Raw genomic sequence first — 24,569 nt, forward strand, 5'->3', positions numbered from 1 at the left:
AACTTTTATTTTGCACCAAACTTTATCATTGAACAATGCCAAAATGGTAGTGATGAAGATAGATATTAAATGCCATTTGATAGTTCAAAATTTCAATATAATGTCATATGCCATATAATATATATCAGCTACCCTTCAAAATGGCAAAATGAGAAAAGAGAGAGTGAAGAGAGCAATGTGAAATGACACTTTTAGGGGCGTTTTAGGGTTTTTGGATGCAAAAAAAAGTTTTAAAATGTCTTTTCTGTTACTTTTCGGTGCTCAATGCCTTTGGGTACCCCACGGTTATGCCTGGGTACACCAGGGCATGCATCCTGGGCGCACCTAGGTGTACCCCCAGGCAAACCCGTACCTGGATGCACCCAGTATGGGTGCAGGGTGCGTTCTTGGTGTACCTGGTAACATAGCTTTTTTTATCAAATCCTCCATTTCTGAATTGCTTTTACCTCCCAAACAAATCAAATTTATTAAATAGTCAAGGCCCACTTTTGGCTGGAATCTCATCTACTGAGGCTGAATGGTGCTCCTGTATTGCATACATCTTGTAGGTTGTTTTCATATAGCTAATGTTATGTATTCTTGAAATTTTGGGCTTTCATTTTTCTTGGAAAAGCAACAAGTAATTTATTTCATTGTATTTCTTCTTTTCAGTTCTGGATAAAGATTTAGGCCCCTCCTATTTGTATTCTCAGTGCAACTAAACTATTGTGGTCATGAATAGGCATGACATTATCAAAATTAGTGTTTTCATAATCACCTTGTTACCTTGAAGATATTGGCCCCTATCAGTGGTTACTATTTACGATAATACCCCTACCAAACTGTTCCTTTTTGTGTTATAGATTAACATTTAGACAAGGCAGAATCTGACTACAGGTTGCTGAGCATGCAGGAAGTGTCTTCATTAGTGCAATTCAAGCATTGTAATTAGTGTGATTCATTAACTTCTAAACATGGACAATAATTTCAAAATTTGACAGATTAATGATTACTGTAATTGAGAAAATATATTATTTTACCAGCTCCCTTGATCAAATATTCTCAGAAACAAACAGGAATTACAAGTAATAATGAGCAATTGAGAATTCGTTTCATGTAGTTAACAGACTAAGGCCTACTTGAGATGAATTCTTAATGCAATATTCTAGTGCCTAACCAGCTCAAGGAAAAAACACAGCTTACACAAATAGATAAAAGTAGCTCGCGTCCCCATCATAACTCAAATGCAACATTAGGATGAGAATGGATTTTCAGTTGCACCAAAAGTTAAAAATTAAAATTATAGTTGAACAGATATGACAGAATATAATGTGGAAGCTGTATTTCAAGCCAATCTGTATAAATAGTCATTTCAGACGGGTATGACAAACGTCAAAACAGGCAGTGGTAAGGATTTAAATGGTGTTTTCACTAATATGCAATCACTCGATCACTTCACCTCACATTAAAAATCAGTACACATCCAGACTCCATAATGCATCCCAAACAAAAACAACCTTATAGCCCATTTGTTGGATATTATACAACAGTTGCCTATTACTGAACTACAGTATGACAAGAACCACGGCAACAAGATGACTTACAGCCATGTCTCCCAGTGACTTGCTACATATTGGGCATGTATAGTGACTACAAGTGTAAGCCTGCATTTATTTCAAATCACATAATAAATTAGTCCTTCAATCTAGTTTAGTAGTTTTATATCAGTTAGCATAAAAAAACGTGCACATACCTGAAAACAAGCCGAATGCATAAAGTGGCCACAGGGAAGGGCTTTAACTGGAGCACTGGAAGTGAAAAGAAAATCATGACATATTGGGCAATTTGACTCCAGACCTTTTTCCCGACATCTGTGCACAGCTAGGGTCTTTGACATGCAAGCATTGCAAGTCATGCAATGAAAGAAATCAATCCCAAGTCCTTTCCCCACACGACATAAATTGCAAAATGGGCAATGGTATATTTCCCTGTCATGTACATAAAAGGAGACAATAGACTCATTCAGAGATAGAAATGAAAAAATGCTTTAAAACATATCCTCCACAAACATAAATACAAATTCTTTCATCTATTGATACTTTGCTTGAACATGCTCTTATTAATCTATTTCAGTTTCTATGGAAATTAATATAATTGATACTTCCTGTTCTCCACAAACATGGATAGAACTCCTACTTTCTGTTTTTTTAACAAGGTCCTATTTATCTGTTTCAATAATCTATGAAAATTAATATGATTTCTTTTTTTATTCAGGCACATATGCCTAGGCCTGATGCCCCAAGAAAGAAAAAAAAATTTAATGCACATATGTCCTCTACGCTTTGTAGTTCATCTTAACAACTATAGTCTGTTTTCAAATATTCAAGGGATTGGACTCGTGGAAAATCTCTTCCAAACTCTTCTATTCTCAGTTTAAACTAGTATTTTAAAGTTCCATTGGTCAATTCATTCAAAAAGATCAAGAAATTTTCTTTATATCTGCAACAGCTTGGACTTTTCTTGAAGACTTCATATGCACTCTCCAATTTGTATTTTAAAACCAGTAGATTGAAGTTATATTGATAACTTAATTTTGACCGCATGCAGACATTTCTCCGACGCTGCTAGGGGCCTTACAATCAAACAGGAAACAAATCTTGGGGAGGCTAAAGAATCTCCAAGATATCCAAGGAATGGAGGTTGAAATTAGGCAGCAGGTCCCCTCAAAAAATTATAGAAATCAAAGATCAATCATTAAGACAAACAAGAATGCAAATGGTCAAGATGTTTCATTCAAAAAAGTAATGTGAACTTAGTCAATAAAAATTCAATGGTACCAGAGTCCAATAACACCAAACAGTACACTGTATTATAACAAAACTGATAAAATACAAGGACTTGCAAAAGTATGTGAAAAAAATGTATATTAACTTATATGCTTCACAATGTCTCAGACCAATAGAGCTGTTAACATCAATTGAATTTATAATGATATCAAGTCAAATATGTGGAGTTTATTCACAGGAATGTTAAGCTATGCAGCCACCCATACACACCACAGTGATAAATTGCTGTTAGAAACAAATTGGTCCATATCATCACAATCTCATAGTTAGGTTAGTGAATTTGTTTACAGTGATAAATTGCTTTTAGAAACAAATTGGTCCAGATCATCACAATCTCATAGTAGGTTAGTGAATTTGTTTTGGTACAAGTATTTTTTATGTGTACATGATACGACCCCAATGCAAATTGATCATCAAGTGAAGTTATTTTTCATATTCTCTGTTCGGTGTTCTGTCATTGGGTTTCTGTCCAAACTAAATAAGAAATAGCCTATAGAATAGGTGAATAAAAACTCTATTTTCTAGTAGTGCTGCAAAAGTACATGTGGGAAAAGGGAATGATCTACAATAAAAAAATTCTTAGTTAATGATTTTAATTTGCATTTGTAAAAGATCAATCACAGTTTTTACAGTGCTTATTAGTTACTTCTTCGATAACTAGAGGTTTTTCATATTAAATTACCCTGAACATAGCTCAAAAAATTTGCAAAGGAAGATGATAACTGATGTATAAGGGAGGTGTTTGACTTTCCTCTTCATGGAAGAGTTGAAAGAGCCTCTCAAAGGCTTAGTTAAACCGCTTGAATAGGATTCATTGTAGACAAACATCAATAGGGACTTTGACATTGGAACCATCTAACTGCCTTATCTCCACTTTCTCTAAATCATTAACATTTGGCAGCTACTATACCTAGTAAATCCTTCCCAACAGTCAACCACTAGAGATGTAAATGCAGGAACACCGCAACAGCAATAGAGGACTCCACATGAACCTCTTTTGCATAGATTGTCGGTTACACTCTCTCGACCTGCAAATCACCAGGAGATGGCACACACCTTTAGGAGTCAGCGGCTAGATGACATGACCCACAATGAGATGCATGGGAAGCAGCATGCTTCAATTGCATCAAGCTTTGGAATCTACCATACTTTAAGGTTATAAGTACACCTAATTGAGGTGTACTCCAATGACAAGGGAGAGTCTAAGTCATACACAAAGGCAAAAAGTGTATGGAGGAAGATCAGATATTACTTGTAGGTCTTCTGTCATGAAAGAAAGTCAACTTACATTTTAGATCACCTAGCATTGTCTTGCTTGAGGGCAAGAAAATTCAGGGGAGGATTTGTGATGTGTAAACATCTAGCATTATCCACACCTCGTCGTTTTTGGTTTTAACCTATCATAACCATTTATTAAATAAAAACTCATTATCTATTTAATTAATTAATTAATCCTTTGCCTTAATCTCTCACCCTTTATTAAATAAATTTACATTTATTTTATTAACTTTAACCTCACCCCCCAACTTCTCCAAATAAATCAATTAATTTATACCTAATTGATTTAGGCTAATTAATCACCATTGACATTTCCTCCAATATTTAATTCCTCAATATCCCCCAGTTCATCAACTTTTAATCCCATCCATTAATCAGCTTACAGGGATTAAAATCTAATGTCCAAATTTCCTTTAATGCTCCCACATGTGTGAGCATGCCACCTCAACTCACTCCCTTGCTCACACATGCGTGAGCATTAAGGCATATAATTTTGAAACAAGAAAACCCACGGACGCGTCCCTGGCCTGAAGAACCCCGTCCCAGTCCCAGGAACGTTTCCCCCCGTCCCCCAATTGCCAAGAAATTAGAGGCGATGTCCCCGAAACGGGGGGACGTCTGCCCTAGCTGTGGGGGACGTCCTTACGTCCCAGGGACGGCTGGGGATGGCTGGGACATCCCCAATCCGTCCTGGGGACGGCGAGACATCCCCCACATCTAAGACTATTAAAAAATATTAAAAAGCTATAAAATGTAGAATTTTCCAAAAAAAAATTTAATTTTCTAATATGGGTCCCTATTAATTCAAATTGTTATTAGAAAAAATTAAAAGGCAGCATTAATTAAATTTGAAATTTATTAAAATTTAATTCATATCAAACGTTTAAAACTAATTCATATTATAAATATGAAAATATTAAATTGTTACATTAATTGGTAAACATTTAAAAATTTAAAATTAATAAATAATAAATTATAAATAGGAAATCAAAATAATAAAATATTAATTCATTAGTACTACTTTGATTTTCATATTGTAATTAACAATGAAACTATATGGCAGCAGTGTAGCCTTTGGGCATTTTGACATTTTGTATGTTATTTCTTTAATATCTATTATGATATGCATATTGACAATGTGAATGAATTGAAATTCTGAATTATGAATGCATAATTGCATGTCGAGTATTGACAATGTTGTATGTTCAGAATTTACATTCTAAAATGTTTTCATAGTATCATAAACATGCTATATCCATGTTTTCATATGAATATAATGTATATATGCATGCTTTATCCATGTTTTCATATGAACATTTAGAATTTTCCTATATATTTTAAATTTTCCCTATATTTTATATAGCCATCCCCTTTGCCGTCCCCAAATTTGGTCCCTGCCCGGAAACTCGGGGTAACATAGGTTTGAAATCCTCCAAAGCCTCCACCTCATCCTTGTCCTTTACGTTCTAGACCCATTATCTTACATGTAAGCATGACCTTCTCACATGTGTGGCCTCCTTATCTCTTACACATCATAAGAGCTCACACATGTGTGAGCACACCTACTCTTACACCTCATGGAACATTTGTCCATGGCTGCAAATGCATATTCATGCATTCATTTTAATGTTCATTGTCCATTTTTCATTTTGTCATCAAGATTCAACATCAATATTTTTATTTTTGTTTTTATTTTTGTTTTCAAATTTGTTAAACCATACTAAAACTATGCACTTATAGAATTTATATTGTTTATTGCAATGTCACAATGAGCTCTCATGATATGAGCGAGGATAAGGTAGATATTCATTCTCATAGTGAAACTGAATCAGAATATGAACCTAAGGCTAATGGGGGTGATCATGGGGCTGATCGTGAAGCCCAAACTAATTCCATGGCAAGTGCACAACTCCACATTACTGGCAAATTATGCTAACGGTCCTTTTGATCGTAAATCTCCTCTCAAACAGTTTGCAACAAAATTACCAGGCATGCTTGAGATAGGCAGTGGCACAAGGAAGTGAAAATGCAACTTTTATAGTCTAATATGGTATGGCAGCATAACTAGAGTTAATGCACACCTCCTTTTCATTCGAGGAAAAGGTGTGGAATTATGTTCTTTTTTGGAAAAGGGGCAAACCTCAAATATAGTGTATGAGTGCATTGATTCTATGCTTGACCAAACGAAGGCTGTTGTGAGAGTGAAGGACCCCACTTTAGCATTTGCAATGAGCACATTCAGCCAATCATTCATCGGTGATGGGAGAGGCTCAGCACTCCCTTGCATATGGCTGCCTATTTATTGAATCCTACATGGTACAAGACTAAGCCTGGTAGACTTACATTGATGCAAGATGCTTAGGTGGAGGCAGGGTTCTTGAGGTGCAAGATGTATGATCCTTTGGATGTCAACATGATTCGCATTAAATGCACCAAATTTGCCATTATTTGGGGTTATTCTAAGGCGGCCAAGATGGATATGGCAACTATGGCACAGGAGGACCCAATTTTGTCGTGAAACTGCCATGGACTAGAATATTTGACTACCACTCTAGCCATTGGATTGCTATTTGAGGTCTCTAGTTCTTCATCTGCTGAGAGGAACTGGTCTACCTATAGCTTCATCCACTCTCTTAAGAGAAGCTTGTGGCTGTACATAGTGCTTTGTGTCTCATTGATCGCAAGACACTTGTGTACAAAGAGAGTCCAGCAACACAATGGAATGTAGAGCCAAAGGAGGCAACACAAATTGGCGAGGATGCTAAGACTTCAATGCAAGGCTGGTTGGTGTGTGTTTGGCGGAGCTTGACCATGAGGAGTCCAGTAGTTATAGTGATGAGGAGTTTGGGGATGATTAGAGGCCAACCTTCACTACATTTTGACGTTTTGTACTTATTTTGATATCATGCTACTCATTGTAATCATCTTTATGATATTTTCGATATAATAAAAACCTCCAATTTGACATTTTCATTTGTCAAATTTTATTTAGTATTCAAGTAGTTAAAATGAAAATCTTAAATCTTAGTATTTAGTATGAAAATCTTAAATCTTTGTCATATTTTATTTAGTATTCAATATCAAGTATTTAAAATGAAAATCTTAAATCTTAAATCTTAGCATTTAGTTTCACAATTTAGTATTTGCAATTTTGCTATTTACTAATTTGCAAAAGTTAATTTTATTTAGTATTCAATTTCAAGTATTTAAAATGAAATTCTTGAATCTTAAATCTTTGTATTTAGTTTCACTATTTAGTATTTGCAATTTTTCTATTTTACTAATTTGCCAAAGTTTCATTTGAAATGTAGTTCTTATACATCTTTTCATAACTAGTTTTCAAGTACTATATGTATATATACATATTCATAGTCAAAGCCACAATCAAAACCCCCACAAGGGTGCACTACCCCTTGACCCCAAACCTCCACCCACCATTCTTATTGTTTATGCAATCATTTCCATGTTTTTCATGTTCATTAGTTTAAAATTTTAAACTTCACTTAGTATGCCAAAGTTTCATTTGAAATTCTTACACTTATTCTTGGTTTGCACTTTGCTCCCAAAGTTCCAAAACTCTGCCCTCCATATGTTCAAATTTCAAATTTTTAATGCAATCATTTCATGTTTTTAATCTTTATTAGTGTAAACTTTACATAGTGTGGCAAAGTTTCATTTACAGTTCTTATAATTATTCCTTACTAATCTTTTTTATAACTAATTTTTCAAGTACTGTATGTATTTGCGCAACCAATTATATTGAGAATAATAGGGCTGATCAAGCTGAGCTGAGCAATGAAGGAGAATGAGAACTTTTAGTCTAGAGGAATCTATTGTTTGGCAATGAAACAGATAACCGCTGAGAATACAATTTCGGGTCTTTATTCAAACAAATATCTGTTCTTCCTCGCCTTCTGTTAAAATTTTATGGCTAAAGATTGTATAATGTACAATCCAGCTGAACTAAAAGATATTGATTAAATTTACATTTCAGTAATTGCAGTTGATAAGTTTGTATCTGTGGCCCTCACATCTTTTTCGCTTATGATATTTTCCCTTTCTCTGCTTTCAAATGTATTAGAGGTGGATGCTGTTGTATCATTCACTAGTTCACTAATATAGGTTGAATTGTCCACTACAAAAATTACTAACTTTGGAATACTTTGGTACTTCTTAGCTTCCATGTTAGACACCAATAGCTATAGCCTTCCTATATCCAACATTGATTCTTTCATGTTTTTCATCTACATAGTTATTATCTCATGCTTTTCAATAAACAAAACCACGTGCATGTAAATATAACAACATTACTATCCTTCCAATCTAAAAAAGTGACACTGGTAGTTCTAATGTAGAAAAGATAAATGATAAACACAAATTGCACCACAATATGCTTAAAAACAAAGGCAAAGCTCCTGGACAACAAAGAGAAGGTTACAACTTTACAAATACCATATTGTGTCATAGGGCCACATTCTCCAATTCACCACAAAACACAATTATGATCAGAACAAAGACCTTAGAAAAACAGAAAATAAGCATCACCTTTCATCATCAAAGAACTTGCAAATGTTGCAGAAATACTTTGCCATAGAGAATCCTTCACAGGTAGGTGTTATACAACTTGATGCAACAGGTTGGATTTGTAGGCATTTCATGCACATCATCTCTGTTGTTGCTCGCCTACAAAAAATTTCTATAAGGAACAACGAAGCCAAACAAAACAAGAAACAAACACATATACAAAACAAACCATATAACATTTGAATACAAGCCCACTGAAATACTAACCTGTCCATTGAATGGTCACTGACTTTGTCATGACAGAACCTACATGTAAAAAGTTGGTCACAACAAGCAGCCCGCAACTTGCAGTTCCGTTTGTAATGCTCACATCCAAAATCTTTCTGATCTGGATCTCGATATGATGGACAGTGCCCAAGGATATCTTCATCCCCAGAGTGACCTGCTCCTGACTGGGGCAACTTCTGCTGGGCAGCTATCCACCGACTAAATGCATCCACACAAAAGTGAAGCCACATACAATAAGATACAAATAAGAGACCAAGAAAACACAGGGAGTGAAACAAGCAAAACCAACCTTGTCATGAGGTTCTGAATAAGATATGCTTTTTGGCGTGGATCCAGAGAAGCATCACTTGACACCTTCCTTATCGCAGATTCAAGCTCATTCTGATTCATTCTAAAAATGTCCTTCCACCCAGGCTTGAACTTCTGGGTTCCTTTCTCAAAACATTCATGGATAGTTTGCCCTGTACCCATACAATGCATTAATAAGAAGAAGAAACAATATTATAACTTGAAGCTTTACATTTATAAGTTTCATAAATTGACTAAGCATAATGAACTTAATATGTAGAAAATTTTAAAATGATGAATTTCCTCTAAGAATTATTTCTGATTTATTTAGCGTCTAAAAGTTAGATCAGATGTGACACTCTAGAGAAGTTACCAACTGCATTATGCAATGAATCAGATACCTGAAGGTGGTTGAGGTTGTTCCTCTAAGGAAAGCGTTTCCTGAGAAGATGGTGATTCTTTCCACCAAGCACTAAGCCATTCATCAAACATTGTATTTTTAGTTGCCTGCCGCCATGTATCCATCATCGTGTTCTGTTCTTCTTGGGTGAGAACGCTTGTCACCCATGGCAGCATTGACTGCAGCACTTCTGCACCAGTGGTCCCTATTATGCGTCCTACAATCTTGTCCTGTTCTTCTACAGTAAAATGACTGTCAAACAATGGCCATAATTCCAACTCTTCTCGGAACACATGTTGATCTAATGCAACTCGTATTGATTTGCACATGCGTTGAAGCTTTGCAGCCAGATCTTGATGCTTCTGTATCCAATCCCCAGGTTGATAGCGATGCAAACACGTCTCTTTCCCACCAACATTTGAAAGATTGTCATTCCCTGTCAAATCATCATGCAACTGTGAGAGTTCTGAAAGGACACAAGAAATATCATCAAAAAGTTGCTCCTCTTGCTTGTGGTCAATAGTATATGAATGGCTAACATTATGAAGAGACTCTTTGGCCTCTAAGGCTGGAAAGACAATCTCATCTTCTGCATTACTATGAGCACGATAAAGCCCCCACAGCAGACGGAAGCGTCCACAGAAGTGTCGAAGAAATGTCTCATCGCAATCTGTAAGCTTTGCTGACTCAACATCCAAATATTCAAGATCTTTTCGAATGGCCTTGTGAAACTGAAATATATGATCAATCGGCTTGGGTGCTTGACCCATGTCATATGAGCCAATATCAGTTCCAAAACCAAACAAACTCGAACTTAGGGAGGGAGTAACTGGAGAATTGAAGGAAAGGGCACGTAAGTTCCTTCCTGAAGAAATCGTTCCTACTCCTAGGTTGTTACTAGTTACTCCCAGACCAGGAACACAGCAAGGCTGCCTTGCATGTGAGGTTACTGATAAACATGTAGCATCTTCCAAGGTGCTTTGATCAGAAATATCATCCTCTCTCTCTGTTCTTCCATAATGAGGCCGTTTGAGTGGCCTTTCAGAAATCTCTGTGGAATGATCACCTCTATTATCTGACACAATGCAACAAATACCACAGTTTTCGTTTGTGCCTAACCCCATTTCACTAATCCTTTTAACATGGCAATCATTTGAACAATTTGAAGATATACACTGGAATCTCCCTGATCTAGACATATTTTGTGGGCGTCCTTTACATGCCCAGCCAGAAAACAATGTGACTAGGGCCATATCAGAAGCAGGAGCTGCATCATAAAACATCATAAAAAGCAACACCCTTCAGATACATCAATAAACTGATATTTGTTAATAAATCAATATAGAAAATATCAAACAGATTTGTCATTAGATTCAACTCCGGACCAAATTAATGTGTCAATTGTTACAGAGAAGAAAATCTCATCATCTGAAGAACTTCGTATAGTTATATCCAATTTCAAGTAAGAAATGGAATTCTGCACTCATATTTTGATTGCTCATTAAAACATAATAGTTTATCACTAATTAACAACAATCAAATGATATTGAAAAAATTCTATCCACTATATTACACAAAAGTGACAATACACCCTAAGCCTGCCATATAAAGAATGATATTCTAATCATATGTGCTTTCCAAAATCAATTGATTCCACACCATGCCCAGGAAATCTTATTTTTGATATGGAAAAATATGATGCAACTTCCAATAACAAACCTGCTAGACGTATATTCTGAAGCATATTTTTTGCCTCCTCTTCCTGTAACATTCCCACAATCCATGGTAGGACACGTTCTAACGATTTCAGAGGCATTACTCGTAAACTTTGGTATAAAAGAACACGTTGCTCTGTCACACTACAGTGCTCGCGTGCAAGAGGAATAACCTATATAAGATGACAATAATAATTAAAATTTAAAACTCATAACTCTAGCCAGTGATTGACAGATCCAGAATAACAGAAACTATGCAGCTCTTACAAGATGCAAAGAAACTAAAACACACCTCATGCTCCTCACTAAGAAAATGCTGCTCAATGGTTTCTAATATTTGGTCAGCCCGTGCACAAAGCTTCTCATGAAATTCTGATGTACTTGAGCTGGCTCCAGCATTTTGAATGCTTTCTATAAGTTGACGCAAATCATCGAATTGACTTTCTTCTTTGGCATGCTCATACGCAAAGGACATGCCCCTTTTAACCTTCTGATCAACAGCTGGAAATATAATCTTGTCCTCTGCAACACTGAAAACAAGAGGCCACCCTCATTGATAAGCTAAAAGGATATACAGAACAAAAGGAATTGTCAGAATAAGTAGCAAGCACTTTTTAATATCCAGTACAAGTTTTCTGTCTTCAAATAAAAGATAATCTCTCTACACAAAATACCGAGCTACAAACAATATACCTATGAAAGATACAAATTTCTGCAAGTAACTCTAAACGACCATTAAAAGAGGACAAATTTGAAAAATCTCCTGAAAGTTGTATTTTGTGTGCTTCCTCTGCAAGTTCTTTCAGTTCCTTTCTGATAGCATTGTGCCAATGTAATATCTCATCAATTGGAAATTTACCCAGCCCATCAGCATTCTTATCCACATGATTATTTGTAACTGAATGTGACTTTTTGCATTTAATCTTACAGCATTCCCTTACACTGGAACATTGTCCAATTTGATTTTCTGTTGCGGTAACTTCAGAAGACAACATTCCTTCTGAAATAGACGACATTGTTTTACTCTCATCTCTAGATACTTCTTCTACATCAACCAGCAAGCTCTTTTCTTTCAGCCAGGTGAACACAACCTTCATCAATAAAAGAGAAGCATGTCAGGAAAATGACTTCGATTAGACAACCTGAGAGTAACAATTGACAAAGGAGTTGCAATATATATGTTTATCATGGTTACCTGTTGAAGAAGCTTTTCCTCAGGAACAATTTTTCTCATACACTTAATCATGTCCTGTCGTTCATCAGAGGAAAGATAGGAAGTAAGCCATGGAAGAAACTCTTCCATCAGGTTCACAGGGATGCTGCACATGAACTGCCACACTAGTGCAGCCTGCTCCTCAAAGGAAAATTGTTGTATAAGCAGTGGGAAAACCTGCATCCAGTCAAACATATGACTGAGTTTACAAAAAACTAACTCTACATGCAGAGACGAGATAGAACTGAGATTCTGAACACTTGAATGGTGACATGTCTACATACAAATAGGCAGTGCCTGACAAAGGCAAACAGATGCCCACTTCTGAGAGTAAGTTCAAGTCACTGGAAAATCCACATGGATTCAAACTATAATTTGTTTGGCAGTCTACTCTCATACTAATAGCAAAAATTAACCTTTCCAACCAGTAAATATCCCTCACACTTGGACACTAGTTAAGTAGAATTCAATTAATTCTAATGCAAAACAAATCCACTGTCATAAGTTTCATTTACTTGCCATTACAGATGAGCAATACTCAAGATGTTTTCCAAGAGGAGGCACCCCAAAAAATAAAAGTCCCCCCAAGAGGGAGCCCAGCTAGCGAAGAAAGAATGAAACTATAATAATGCCTATGAGTGACCAGAGGAGAATGGAACTTTAGAGTACATCATATTACTGTAGAAAAGTACTCGGCTAAAAAGAACCCTAAGAGCTAAAAAACTAACTAAGAAAATAAACTCTTTAAGACATTTTAAAAATAATTAAAGACTGTAAATCAGAAGCAGGTGAACACCAACCATGTTATTACAAAATGCAACTAACCATGTGAACATGGACTGCAAGGGAAACAGGGAGCAGAAGATGGCCGATGCAGGAGACTTCTCAGAAAAGACACCTTTGAAGAACACAAAGTACTGATCTCACTGCAAGTTGAAGAATACAATAATACTCTAAGGCCAAACAAGAGAAATCCAGCTTAAGAAAAGGCTCAATCGTAAATAGGGAAGCCTACAACCATTGTGGAGTTGTTTGTAATTTTCAAACATATTTTGTCCTGTCCCCATATTAATAGTAGAAATAATTAATATAAATTTTATCATATAATATGCTAAAATCATGTTAAGATTATATTATATTACATTGATATTAAAAATGATATTATATTATATTATATTATCAATTTACATTTTATATATATTGAATGATATTATTAACAATGTACATTATATTAAAAATGATGCATTAATCATATAATATACATTATATTATATACCTTAATAATATTAAGTGATGTTTTTGTATTAAAATATATATTATTTGTTTGATCGAATTCCCCCAGACACAATAAGCATCTATATGAAATAATTCCATAGACTCCAAATCAGATTATGGAGGGCCCCACTAGATGAGAAGGTAGTGACACTTGCAAAAAGGGGCGTTACCTAATAGAGAGAATCGTGGCTTTCCACCATGATGGGGTAGGATAAATACCCCACACCCTGTCAATTTGGAGACACGCGGGAAACAGAAAAGAGAAGAGGGGTCGATAAAGGAGCTGCCCCCATCAGACCGAACACGGCAAAGGTATGGATTCTGTATTACCCTAGTCATACCCAGAAATATATACACAATGACGCCATCACTACAATCTGATAATGCAACAATTATCTGGTAAATGATCATCCACAGTGAATAGGATTTAATAATACAATCAATCATCTGATAAATGATCAGTAAATAACATTTAATACTGAAATCAGTTAATGAATATAATCAAATACAATGTCATAATGAGGAATACGAATGTGATGATGATGAATTCTATAATGCCGTTAATATAAAAAATGGGATAATATAACGGATTGAATTTAGTTTATCATAAATCTGATAAATAAGTGTAATCTGATCTGATATAACACAATAAACTAAGCTATCACTGATAAATAAGGATGTGATAAATATGAGGATACTAACAGTAAATTGATGTAACTCTACAATGGAAATTATCATCTTATGAAATTGTTTAATTAATCAAATCAACTGCATATTATTGTTTAATATGGGATCCTCTCTGAAGTACACCACTCCATGGTGGATGCCTAACCCCTGCCACATGGAGCCAAGAGGGGTGGAGCATCTGCTCTTGGGCTTAAGAGAGGTGGTTGGATGAGAGGGAACGGTGATAGAACACCTCGTTGGGTACGCCACTCAATGATGGATTCTTAACACCTGCCACATGGAGCCAAGAGGGGGAAGCACCTGCTGCTCTTCGGCTTAAGGAGAGATGGTGGTTGTGATGAGGGGGAACGGCGATAGAACACCTCGCTGGGTACGGCACTCCATGATTGATGCCTAACACCTGCCATATGCATATTATTGTTTAATATGGGATCCTCTCTGAAGTACACCACTCCATGGTGGATGCCTAACCCCTGCCACATGGAGCCAAGAGGGGTGGAGCATCTGCTCTTGGGCTTAAGAGAGGTGGTTGGATGAGAGGGAACGGCGATAGAACACCTCGTTGGGTACGCCACTCAATGATGGATTCTTAACACCTGCCACATGGAGCCAAGAGGGGTGAAGCATCTGCTCTTGGGCTTAAGGAGAGATGGTGGTTGTGATGAGGGGGAACGGCGATAGAACACCTCACTGGGTACGGCACTCCATGATGGATGCCTAACACCTGCCATATGTAGCCAAGGGGGATATGGTATTCTGGCCTTGGGCCTAGGAGGGATGGTTTCTTGGACACCCTATCCAACTGGCCTGTGCTAGTGTAATAAAGAATTGGATAATTAAGAAGAGCAACTAATCTACAATCTGACTTTATCTAACAAATCAGACTGTACCTAACAAATATAACAATCTGAATTTGTCTAATAGATCTCACACTAATGGCAATTAATACGTTAAGATGTACATCACTCAATATACTTTTTAGTATGTGTTTTAGTTTTAGTAAGTATCGTTTAATATATATGCTCTCTGGTTTTTATGCAGGAAAACAGTAAACAGAGGTATTTCCCATAAACTTAACTTATTTTAGATTTGGGTAAATTTGGTTTAAATCTTAAGGCATAACTAACTAGGGGACATTACATATTTCCTCTGATTAATGAGTTCATTCTGAGAACAATGCTGCACTCCCTTATTTATTACAACTTCCAATTGTCTCCTTTAAAACTTAATCGGCCACTGTGCCAAGACTGCGTACCATTTACAAATTTTCTAGAAAATCTCAAATCTTTCTTTTCTGACAACTTGGCCTGTATTTATCCATGTTGCAGGGTACTCCTTCCCCCATGTCCCAATCCAAGTACTGGTTCTGGGACAGAAGCAGCTCAGGTTCCGCCCAGGTTCCACCCGAGCACCTTGGGTTACTTGTGAGTTTCTTGGGTTCACTAGGATACCGCCTAGGATCTGAGCACTGTGGAATCGTGGATTCCCACTAGGTTCTGCTTGGGTTCACTCAGGGTCTCACCTTGGGTTCCCTTCAAAACAGGACCCACAAGACCCTGGCTGAACCTAGGCAAAACCAAAGAGACCCAAAAGCCACCCAAAGAAAAAAAAAATCAAAAATCATTTTTTTGGAACATTTTTATAAACAAAAAAGATCCAAACACCTAATTACATTCTTAGGTGATAAAATTGTGAAAATGGTGTGCACCAAAAGGCAAAAAGGTTTGTGCAGTTTAGAAGTTACCCCTCAACCCTATCAGGATCTCCACTCCAGACCCTCACTAGTAATCAAGATCTCGTCACATAAGAAACTTGATTACAATGAGGGTGTGATGCAGAATAGGGATCTAACTCTTGAGTGTGCTGACTTACACATGTTATTATCACACAACTTGCCAAAAATCTCTTTGAATAAGGCAACTTTGATGTATGACATGGCTAATGGAACTGGCATTGTAACTCACTGTGGTTCAAATAAATAGCAACATGAAGATTATTAAATATTGATTGTAATTTTTATTGTGTATTTACTACTAACATTCGACAAGTCACTAAATTATGAATTTATGAGTTCTTTTTTTGCAAATTAGAAGGTATTTAAATATGAGTATCGCTGATTTTATATCTTATATTATACAGTCATACCATACCCAAAAAAAATTCCCTGTACTGATGTACTGAGCCCCATACCATACCAGAATCAGCAACATAGGTATTTATAATAGAAATGTATGCATACCCAAGGAAATTCCACTCAGCAATGGTTCCAAATACCTTAAAACTCTTATACAAATGTAGATAGCTATACCAGGTAAATGTTATGTGTAACAGTAGAGAACCAGAATAGAAATACAACCTGATTACCACCACAAAAAGATTAAAAATAAACATTGATGGTAATCAAAAGGCAACTAGGGCAAAGTAGGTGCAGGTTTTGTGGATAGTGAAATGATTATGGCAAGTTCTAAGCATTTAAGGAAGAAAACCAATAAGGAAACATAACTAGAATCTAGGAAGAACAGAATTAGCAGACTCCAAGATGGTAATGCAAGCAGTTCAAAAGAAAGACTGCCCTAACTGGAAACTATATGGGATACTAGATGAGATATTGAGTCGATTGACAAAATTGATTGGGGGTCAAAAGGCATTGCTATACAAAACAAAACAAGGTAGTTCATTAGCTAGACTAGGTGGGATCCTAGAAGAGATAGGATAGTCAAATTTGGTTGGGTGACTATAATGCATTGCATAAGTAATCAAGGAGTGTTCCAAAATGATTTCACATCAACAAAATGAAAATGTTAGTGATTGGGCGAATTTAGTGTAAATGCTAAATAAAGATCGGCCCCCCTAAAGTTAAGTGGAGGAGTGAATGGTGTGCATTGTATTGTTTAAAAGGTGGCTAGGAGGTTTAATGTTCATAGAGTTAATAAACTACTTAAAGCATATAATATCAATCATTTATTGTATTTCCTTAGCCCAATTAGGTGATTGGTACAAGCAAACAACAGGATGTCTGTTATATGGATGGCTGTGTCCTGATTTCAGTTGCCATTTCCTGTCTATATAGCTTGCATTTGGAATTATGTTATGGTATAGGTGGTTTATTAGCTTGTGGTTTGATTACAAGGAAAGGCTTTAACAAGGATCCCCTTAGGTATGGATGAGTATCAGATCATTGGCTTAAAGTATTTTTTATTGTTCTTCTCCACAGTCTCTCAAGATGATAAGGTTGTGCTAGGATTGGATGGGACTAATGACAATGGCACTATGAGGTCAAGGGGTTCAATAACAATGAATTTTTGCAGAAGCTAAAAAAGGCAGTGGAAAATCGGTAAATTAGTGCTTGTGTAGAAGAATTCATCATAAATATAGATAGGAAGGATGACAAGGTGGCAGGGGAGCTGATGCCAACTCAGCATACCCAACCATGGCAGGAGGCTGGGCATAAGATGGATAGCAAGCTCCTTGAAGCATTTAAGATCCCTACATGCCTATAGTAATGACTTGACCCCTATGTTTACCAAATCAGCAGGAAAACGATGCATTTCCAGGTACACAGATATATCAAAATGTGACTATATATAACCTAATATCTTAATATGTATTGTGCATAATTTTATAAACTGTTTTCTAATTTATAATATTTATTATACTAATACAAATTTATATAGTGAGGATTTGCATTGTTTTTATCATTACGTGAATATAATATTGATCATAAATTCATAATATATTTTAATTTTTTATCATACTGTGTTTTAATATAAATTGGCATAATTTTGTGATAAATATTAAATTTAAAATATAGTATATAAATTAGATAAAAACAGTATATATTTATGATTTTAATATGTTTTTTATATGAACATACCTAGAACCTACCTAACTCTCATTTGTTTTTTTTCCCATATCAACCTACCATACCCACGTACCTGTACCCAATTCCGATTCCAATCCAGTAACTAAGCTTAAAACTTGTACTGAAAAATGAAAAATCTAATCGTCACTTATCACAAAGGGATTCTCAAAGAAGCAAGTGGCTATTCTCTGCCGATTCTAGAGATGAAGGGTCACTTATGCCCTGCATTACACAAAGTTGCTTAAAGACATCAGATATCATAGTCTCAATGTGGCTTGTGGACCCGAAATGCTGCCTGTGGAAACTATCAATGTGTCTGGCAATAGGGTCAATTCTCATGAACAGGAAAGATGGAAGTTCCCTCCACCAAGGTCTGGTCTCAATAGGTGGGTAGTGTCTGCATTGTCTCGATTTTGTGATGGCACCATGCAACCTCTGCCTGGTTTTGTTTATGTTATACTATGTTGTGATCTGGTCTAATAGGCACAGCTATGCCTGTCTATAGGGGTTTCTTATGTTGTTAGCCTTCTCTTAATTCATTGCCATGTTAAATAGTATAAATGGAAGGTTAGTATGGTATAGGTAGAGGTTGTTGCTTGTCTATGTTGGGACCAGGCCCCCTAATAGAACCCCAATATTATATCTAAAAAAAATATTAACGTCTCATGACCAATTCTTATTAGCAATTCAAACTAACCGCCTGTAGTCCTTGGATATAGCATTAGTTAGGTGTTTGACCCCTATTCAAATTCCATCCTACAATTAACAATTGTTGGGTTTTATGAACTAGATAGCCCTTTGAAGCTTAATAAGTCATAATTTGCACTGAACTCTATAATGATTAACATTAACCAAAGCCTGATGAATTTCATACATAAAAGCCATGCGAAGAAAACAAATTTTTGCTTCGACAAACACAATTTACTCTGGTTAAGCCTAAAATAAAAGTGCTTATCAAATGAAGAATACCAAATCAGAGGCTCTCCCAAGCAAGATTCTCAAAAAAAAGGATTTCAACAGTCCAGATCAACCTCAAAGGAACTCTGATTTGGAACAACCTCACTACTGTATTATATGTCACTGAACCCTATTGAGATGGGATTTTAGAAAGCACGATAAGGCAAGCTTCTAGGATGACAGAACAATCTGCACTAGGCCTCTCTTGAGTTTATATTTAAGGCCCCTTCAAGCTCGGTGTTCAAGGAGGATTGAAGATAATGATTTCTCAAATTTGCGATAATTTCCTCATCATATGTTAAATTTCCTGATCTCAAATTTGCATAAGGTGAGATAAGGAAATTATTGCAAATTTGAAATCAGGAAAATTAACATATGACAGTGATTTGTGATAATTTCCTGATCTCACCTTGCTCAAATTTCTGCTTCGAGAGTTGGGAGTATCAGCTTTGTCTCTCTATTGATTCATTCCTTAGGGGCCTTGGGAGGATTTTTTTTTTGCTAATCTTTGTGGCTGGTGGTCTCTTTTTTAATTTTTACTTAACAATACAATAAATATATACAACTTGCGTGTTTTGTGTGGTAATGGAGAGGAGGATTCTTCACACCTGTTCTTCAGATGCCCTTTCTCGTTGCTGCTCTGACATTACTGGTGGGGGGTGTGGAAGCACCCTTGTGTTCACACAGATTCTTTGGTGGAGTTTTGGAGCAGTTTGGGTAGGCCTCCTATTTTGTCCTCTTTTCTCCAGACTGTCTAGCACATAGGGCCTATTTTCATACTTTGGCAGATCTGGCTAGAGAGGAGTAGGAGGATCTTTAGGGAAGTCAGACTGTTAGTTCAGCAAGTGTGGAATAGAATCATTGGAATAATCCAGGAGCCGGTGGAAGCTAAAAGTGAGGTGAATTTTCCTCTGGATAGAGGAGAGGTTGATATTGTGAGTAGGTTGGGTTTGCAAGAGATGTCTCTTGTCTCAAATTGTGTCAGGAGAGGTAGACGTGCTAAGAAGGTGGTTCAAAGGGTGGGAAGATGGTTGCCCCCTCAGGATGAATCCATTAAGATTAACACTGATGGCTCCTCTCAAGGTAATCCGAGTCCTGCTAGGATTGGGGATGTTGGTAGGGATCGTATGGGGGGTGTGGTTTTCTTCTTTTCAGTGCATAAAGGGCAGCAGTCTAATAATTTTAAGGAGGGATTAGAAATTTTCTATGCCTTGGAGCGTGCATATGAGTTGGGGTGGCATAAGGTTATCTGCAAATCGGATTCGTAGATTATTGTTAATCTGTTGATTGAGCAGAAGGTGAGTGGGATTAATTGGTAGTTGGCAGGGATCATGCACCAAATTTTGCAAATTAGTGCTATGATGGAGAAGGTGTATTTCATCCACATTACTCGTGAATGGAATAGAGCAGCTGATTGTTTGGCTAAGTGGGCTTCGGAACATGGTGATGATTGGAAAGTTGAGGGTTGGGAGCATCTTTCCCCTAATCACTGTCAAGACTTGCATAAGATCTTTGCTGAGGATATGGATAGTTATAAAGCTGGACGATAACTGGTTGGGTTTGTTGTTCTCTTCTGGAGCTTTGAGGCTCTAGTTTTCTTATGTAATGCTTGTTTCTGATTATTAATAAAGTTTTTACCCCTTTCTTTAAAAAAATATATATACAACTTGCATTCAGTATCATATGATATTTTGAATTTTCTGAATTGATTTCATATAGATCTATGATAGGAAAGATGATACAGGCAGTCCCCTCCATAGTTTCAAGGAACTAAAATCGGCAAGACAAGGACAATAGCATAGAAGAGAATAAGGGTAGAAGGAAATCTTGTCAGGGAATAAACAACTTGTTATTACAGACATTACATGTACAGAAACCAATAAAGGAAATTAAAATTTAGGCAGAGCTTGTAACCGGGATGATATTACATGAACAAAAACCAATAAACGAAATTAAAATTTAGGCAGAGCTTGTAACCAGGATAATGTTCAGGATACAAAAAATGGCTCCGGAGTCTTGAAATCTGTATGGCAATAAGAAGAAAAGCCTATGTCTAACATACACATTGAAACAGGAACTAGAACACCTGTTTTCTTTTACAAACGTAGCATAGTTAAAACCAAGCAGCAGCCTCATGTTTTGATGCAGAATTTTCAATTAAAAAGGCCCACTTCAGATATTTGATAATAATTAATAAGTAAATGTACTATAGAGAAAAACTCATACCTGCTCTGCTTCTTTCGACATATGTTGACAAAGAGATGTCTGAATAGCTTCTGTGCAGCAAACAAGCTCCCGGCGTAACTTCAGAGAACCATTGTGGTTGTCTTTCAGTGCTGAATTTAAGAGTTCAAATACCTGATCAAACAAATCACTTTCCCCTTTGTGCTCCAAAGAATATGTCCGTGCAACATTCTTTACACGTGAATCAAGAGCTGGAAAGATTACCTGTGTCAAACACAACAAAGAGAAGCCAACTGTCAAAGAAGAGATAAGAAAGCTATTTACTCACATCTCATACTGATGCAGTTGTTATATAATTCATGGTGTAAAGCATAGAAATATAATCTCTAAAATATCTTCATTATGCGTATCGAAGGAAGATATTTACTTATATAGTAGTCATAAAGCAGAAAATTATGGCAACATCTAATGTACAATGATATAATATTTACAGCAGTAGCTTTGGTTTCATATAATTCACTACTCTAAATAGAAAGCATATATCTATAACATGGAAACAACTGTGTCATAGCAAAATTTTGCTAGACTTCAACTGGTAAATAATAAACTTAAAAGCTTAAAAGAAAATAAAAATGTTATTTTTCAATAATTTCATATAGACATAGAATCTGTGCTAAAATAATTTATTTGATTCGATGGCAAGGATATTTGGAACTTCTTATCTGACCAGAAAAAAATGATTCCTTTTCAGGGAACTAAATTTGCAAAGGCCATGTGTGCACTTGTGTTTTATTGTATTGATAATGAGACTGGACAAAGCGAAGGAAGCAGGTTTTCAGAGACATGTCCACAATAAGATTTATCATTCAGTGTCCCTCTCATTTTACACATAAGACAACACATACCAGAAGCCCCTAGAAGCAAGGAACTCAATGACCTGCCCCAATTCACAATTTCTGCAGGCAAAACAATTTTGTCATTATTTATGGCCATTTTCCCATTTTCTTCTGTGTTTCTTTTAATCAAACTAGGTCCTCCAAAACTCAGCCATTTAAGGGGCTATTTTGGTTTCCAATTTTCATGTATTAAAACAATTTTTTCTAACTCTGTTTATCTCTACTAGTTTTTAGTCCAATACACAATGGCTGTTGCACAAAATGACAAGGATGCAATAATGACACCAATTTATATGCAAACCAGGTCAATGTGAGCACATGAAAAGAATGTGGCATTTGACAAGCCAATGGATGAGGTAATAAATGATAGGTTTATTCCCAATAAGGCTGATGATTATTCAAAATACAGTGCTCGTCCAAGGGTTAAACCACTGAATAGATAAACTTCATTAGTTCAAAACCTCCAATGATAAAACACTGTTAAGAAATACAGTTCTCATCCAAGGGTTATTTTGTTGAATAGATAAATTTCATTAGTTCAAAACTTCCAATGATAAGACAATGCCAAGAAAAGCAGGTTGATTATGGATTTTTTAAAGATATTAATGATATTAGATCAATATCAAAATATATGGTTGCATATCTAACTAGCTTAACCAAATCGGATAGGCTAGCAGATTGAAGATTGTATTTTTAACTTCATTGGTCCAACTCAAGCTTGCACAGATCCTCTCAATATGGACTTTTCAGTGATTGACTGGGATTATGTGTGGATAATTCAATTGTGGCTATAAGTCTGTCTATAACAATCTAGATAGTTAATTGGTTAATTGCACACACTAAATTTATACTTTAATTAGTTTAACATACACCACCACTCATGTACAGGAATCATCTTTTATAATGTCTGAACTCTGAACCATTAGCAATGTGTATGATAGACTCCTCTTTCTCCATTAAATAAGTCTCACTGAACTAACTGAGACTGTCCATAATTTATTTTTAAAGAAATCATAGCACAGTTGAAGTGAAGAGCTAGGAGCTAATTATGAAATTAAAAACTCCATTGCTTTCTGAAACATACAATCTCCACTGCAAAGCTTTTTAACAGGTCCTTCTATTCATAGCCAAGCAAAGATGTGCTCAGTACAAACAACAAGAGAAAATTATGGAAAAATGCATCCGACAAATGTGTGATAACATTCCTGTTCTAATTAACACTATTGTTATCACTCCCTGTGGAAGCAGAACATACAAAATAGAGAAACCTTGATTTGGTTTCTTCAAGAGATCTTGATAAAAATTAATGTGAAGTGCCGAGAACTAATTATAAACATAAAAATTTTATTGCCTTTTGTGAATTGACCTCCAGTGCAAAGAATATAATAGATCTTGGCTATTAGTCAAAAGTAGTGACATGCTAAATACAAAAGGTGCACAAAATTATTGAGGAAGAACACTGTTAAAAAAACATGTTAACCATTCCTATTCTAGATTACACTACTTTGCACAAAGACTCCAGGACAGGGACAGCAGAAATAAGTGTTTTCAGTTCAAAAAATGCAAATAATAACATTAAACAATTAAGATCTTTCCCCCATCATTGGGCATCATTTATTAATCATAAGTGGAAACTACATTATACAGTGCAAAGAAAAGAGGGGGAATACTTTTGGATATTTTTATTTTACTTCATCTACGGCAAATTAAAACGAGAAATAATAGAAACTCAACTTTAACAAGAAACCTGGTTTCTTCTATGAGAAAATCATTCTATTCTACAGCAAATTATCACAGCCATATGGCAAACTTTTTAACCTATAATAATAGTAATTAACACTTTACCTAATAAGGCAATCTGTTCCTAAATCACAGAAATTTATTGTAGACATTTGCTGCAAATATCTCAGCTATCTACAAGAAGTCACTCTTCAGATATTCACGGGTATTTTTAGCCAATTATAGAGTGTTTCCATCCATTTACATTACAATTTCACCCTATTTGTAGTATCAAGTGCTTCCTGCAATATTTAAATTCTCATTTTCCCTAAAAATGTTATGACAAAACAAAATTATTTTCATAACATGATCACAGGAATGCACTAAAAGAAACACGCAAGTGACCAGTTCATTAAATTTTCATGATTTGACCATGTGACAAACTTGACATGACTGCC

General features: G+C 35.9%; 1 protein-coding gene across 2 annotated transcripts in view; it reads right to left on the reverse strand.

Moving 5' to 3' along the window:
• The window catches only part of LOC131071339 (zinc finger protein BRUTUS), a 60,206-nt gene that overhangs the window by 2,644 nt on the left and 32,993 nt on the right, over nt 1-24,569 (reverse strand). For both annotated transcript variants that reach the window (XM_058007128.2, XM_058007129.2), the window contains 11 exons: nt 21,539-21,760; nt 12,514-12,708; nt 12,012-12,409; nt 11,611-11,848; nt 11,323-11,491; nt 9,605-10,870; nt 9,205-9,376; nt 8,895-9,113; nt 8,649-8,786; nt 1,733-1,967; nt 1,584-1,643 (listed from right to left, as the gene is read on the reverse strand). In XM_058007128.2, coding sequence (XP_057863111.2) covers nt 1,584-1,643; nt 1,733-1,967; nt 8,649-8,786; nt 8,895-9,113; nt 9,205-9,376; nt 9,605-10,870; nt 11,323-11,491; nt 11,611-11,848; nt 12,012-12,409; nt 12,514-12,708; nt 21,539-21,760 — 3,312 coding nt within the window. The remainder of the gene's footprint in view (nt 1-1,583; nt 1,644-1,732; nt 1,968-8,648; nt 8,787-8,894; nt 9,114-9,204; nt 9,377-9,604; nt 10,871-11,322; nt 11,492-11,610; nt 11,849-12,011; nt 12,410-12,513; nt 12,709-21,538; nt 21,761-24,569) is intronic.

This window comes from Cryptomeria japonica, chromosome 2, assembly GCF_030272615.1.
Source record: "Cryptomeria japonica chromosome 2, Sugi_1.0, whole genome shotgun sequence".
Taxonomy (NCBI): Eukaryota; Viridiplantae; Streptophyta; class Pinopsida; order Cupressales; family Cupressaceae; genus Cryptomeria; species Cryptomeria japonica.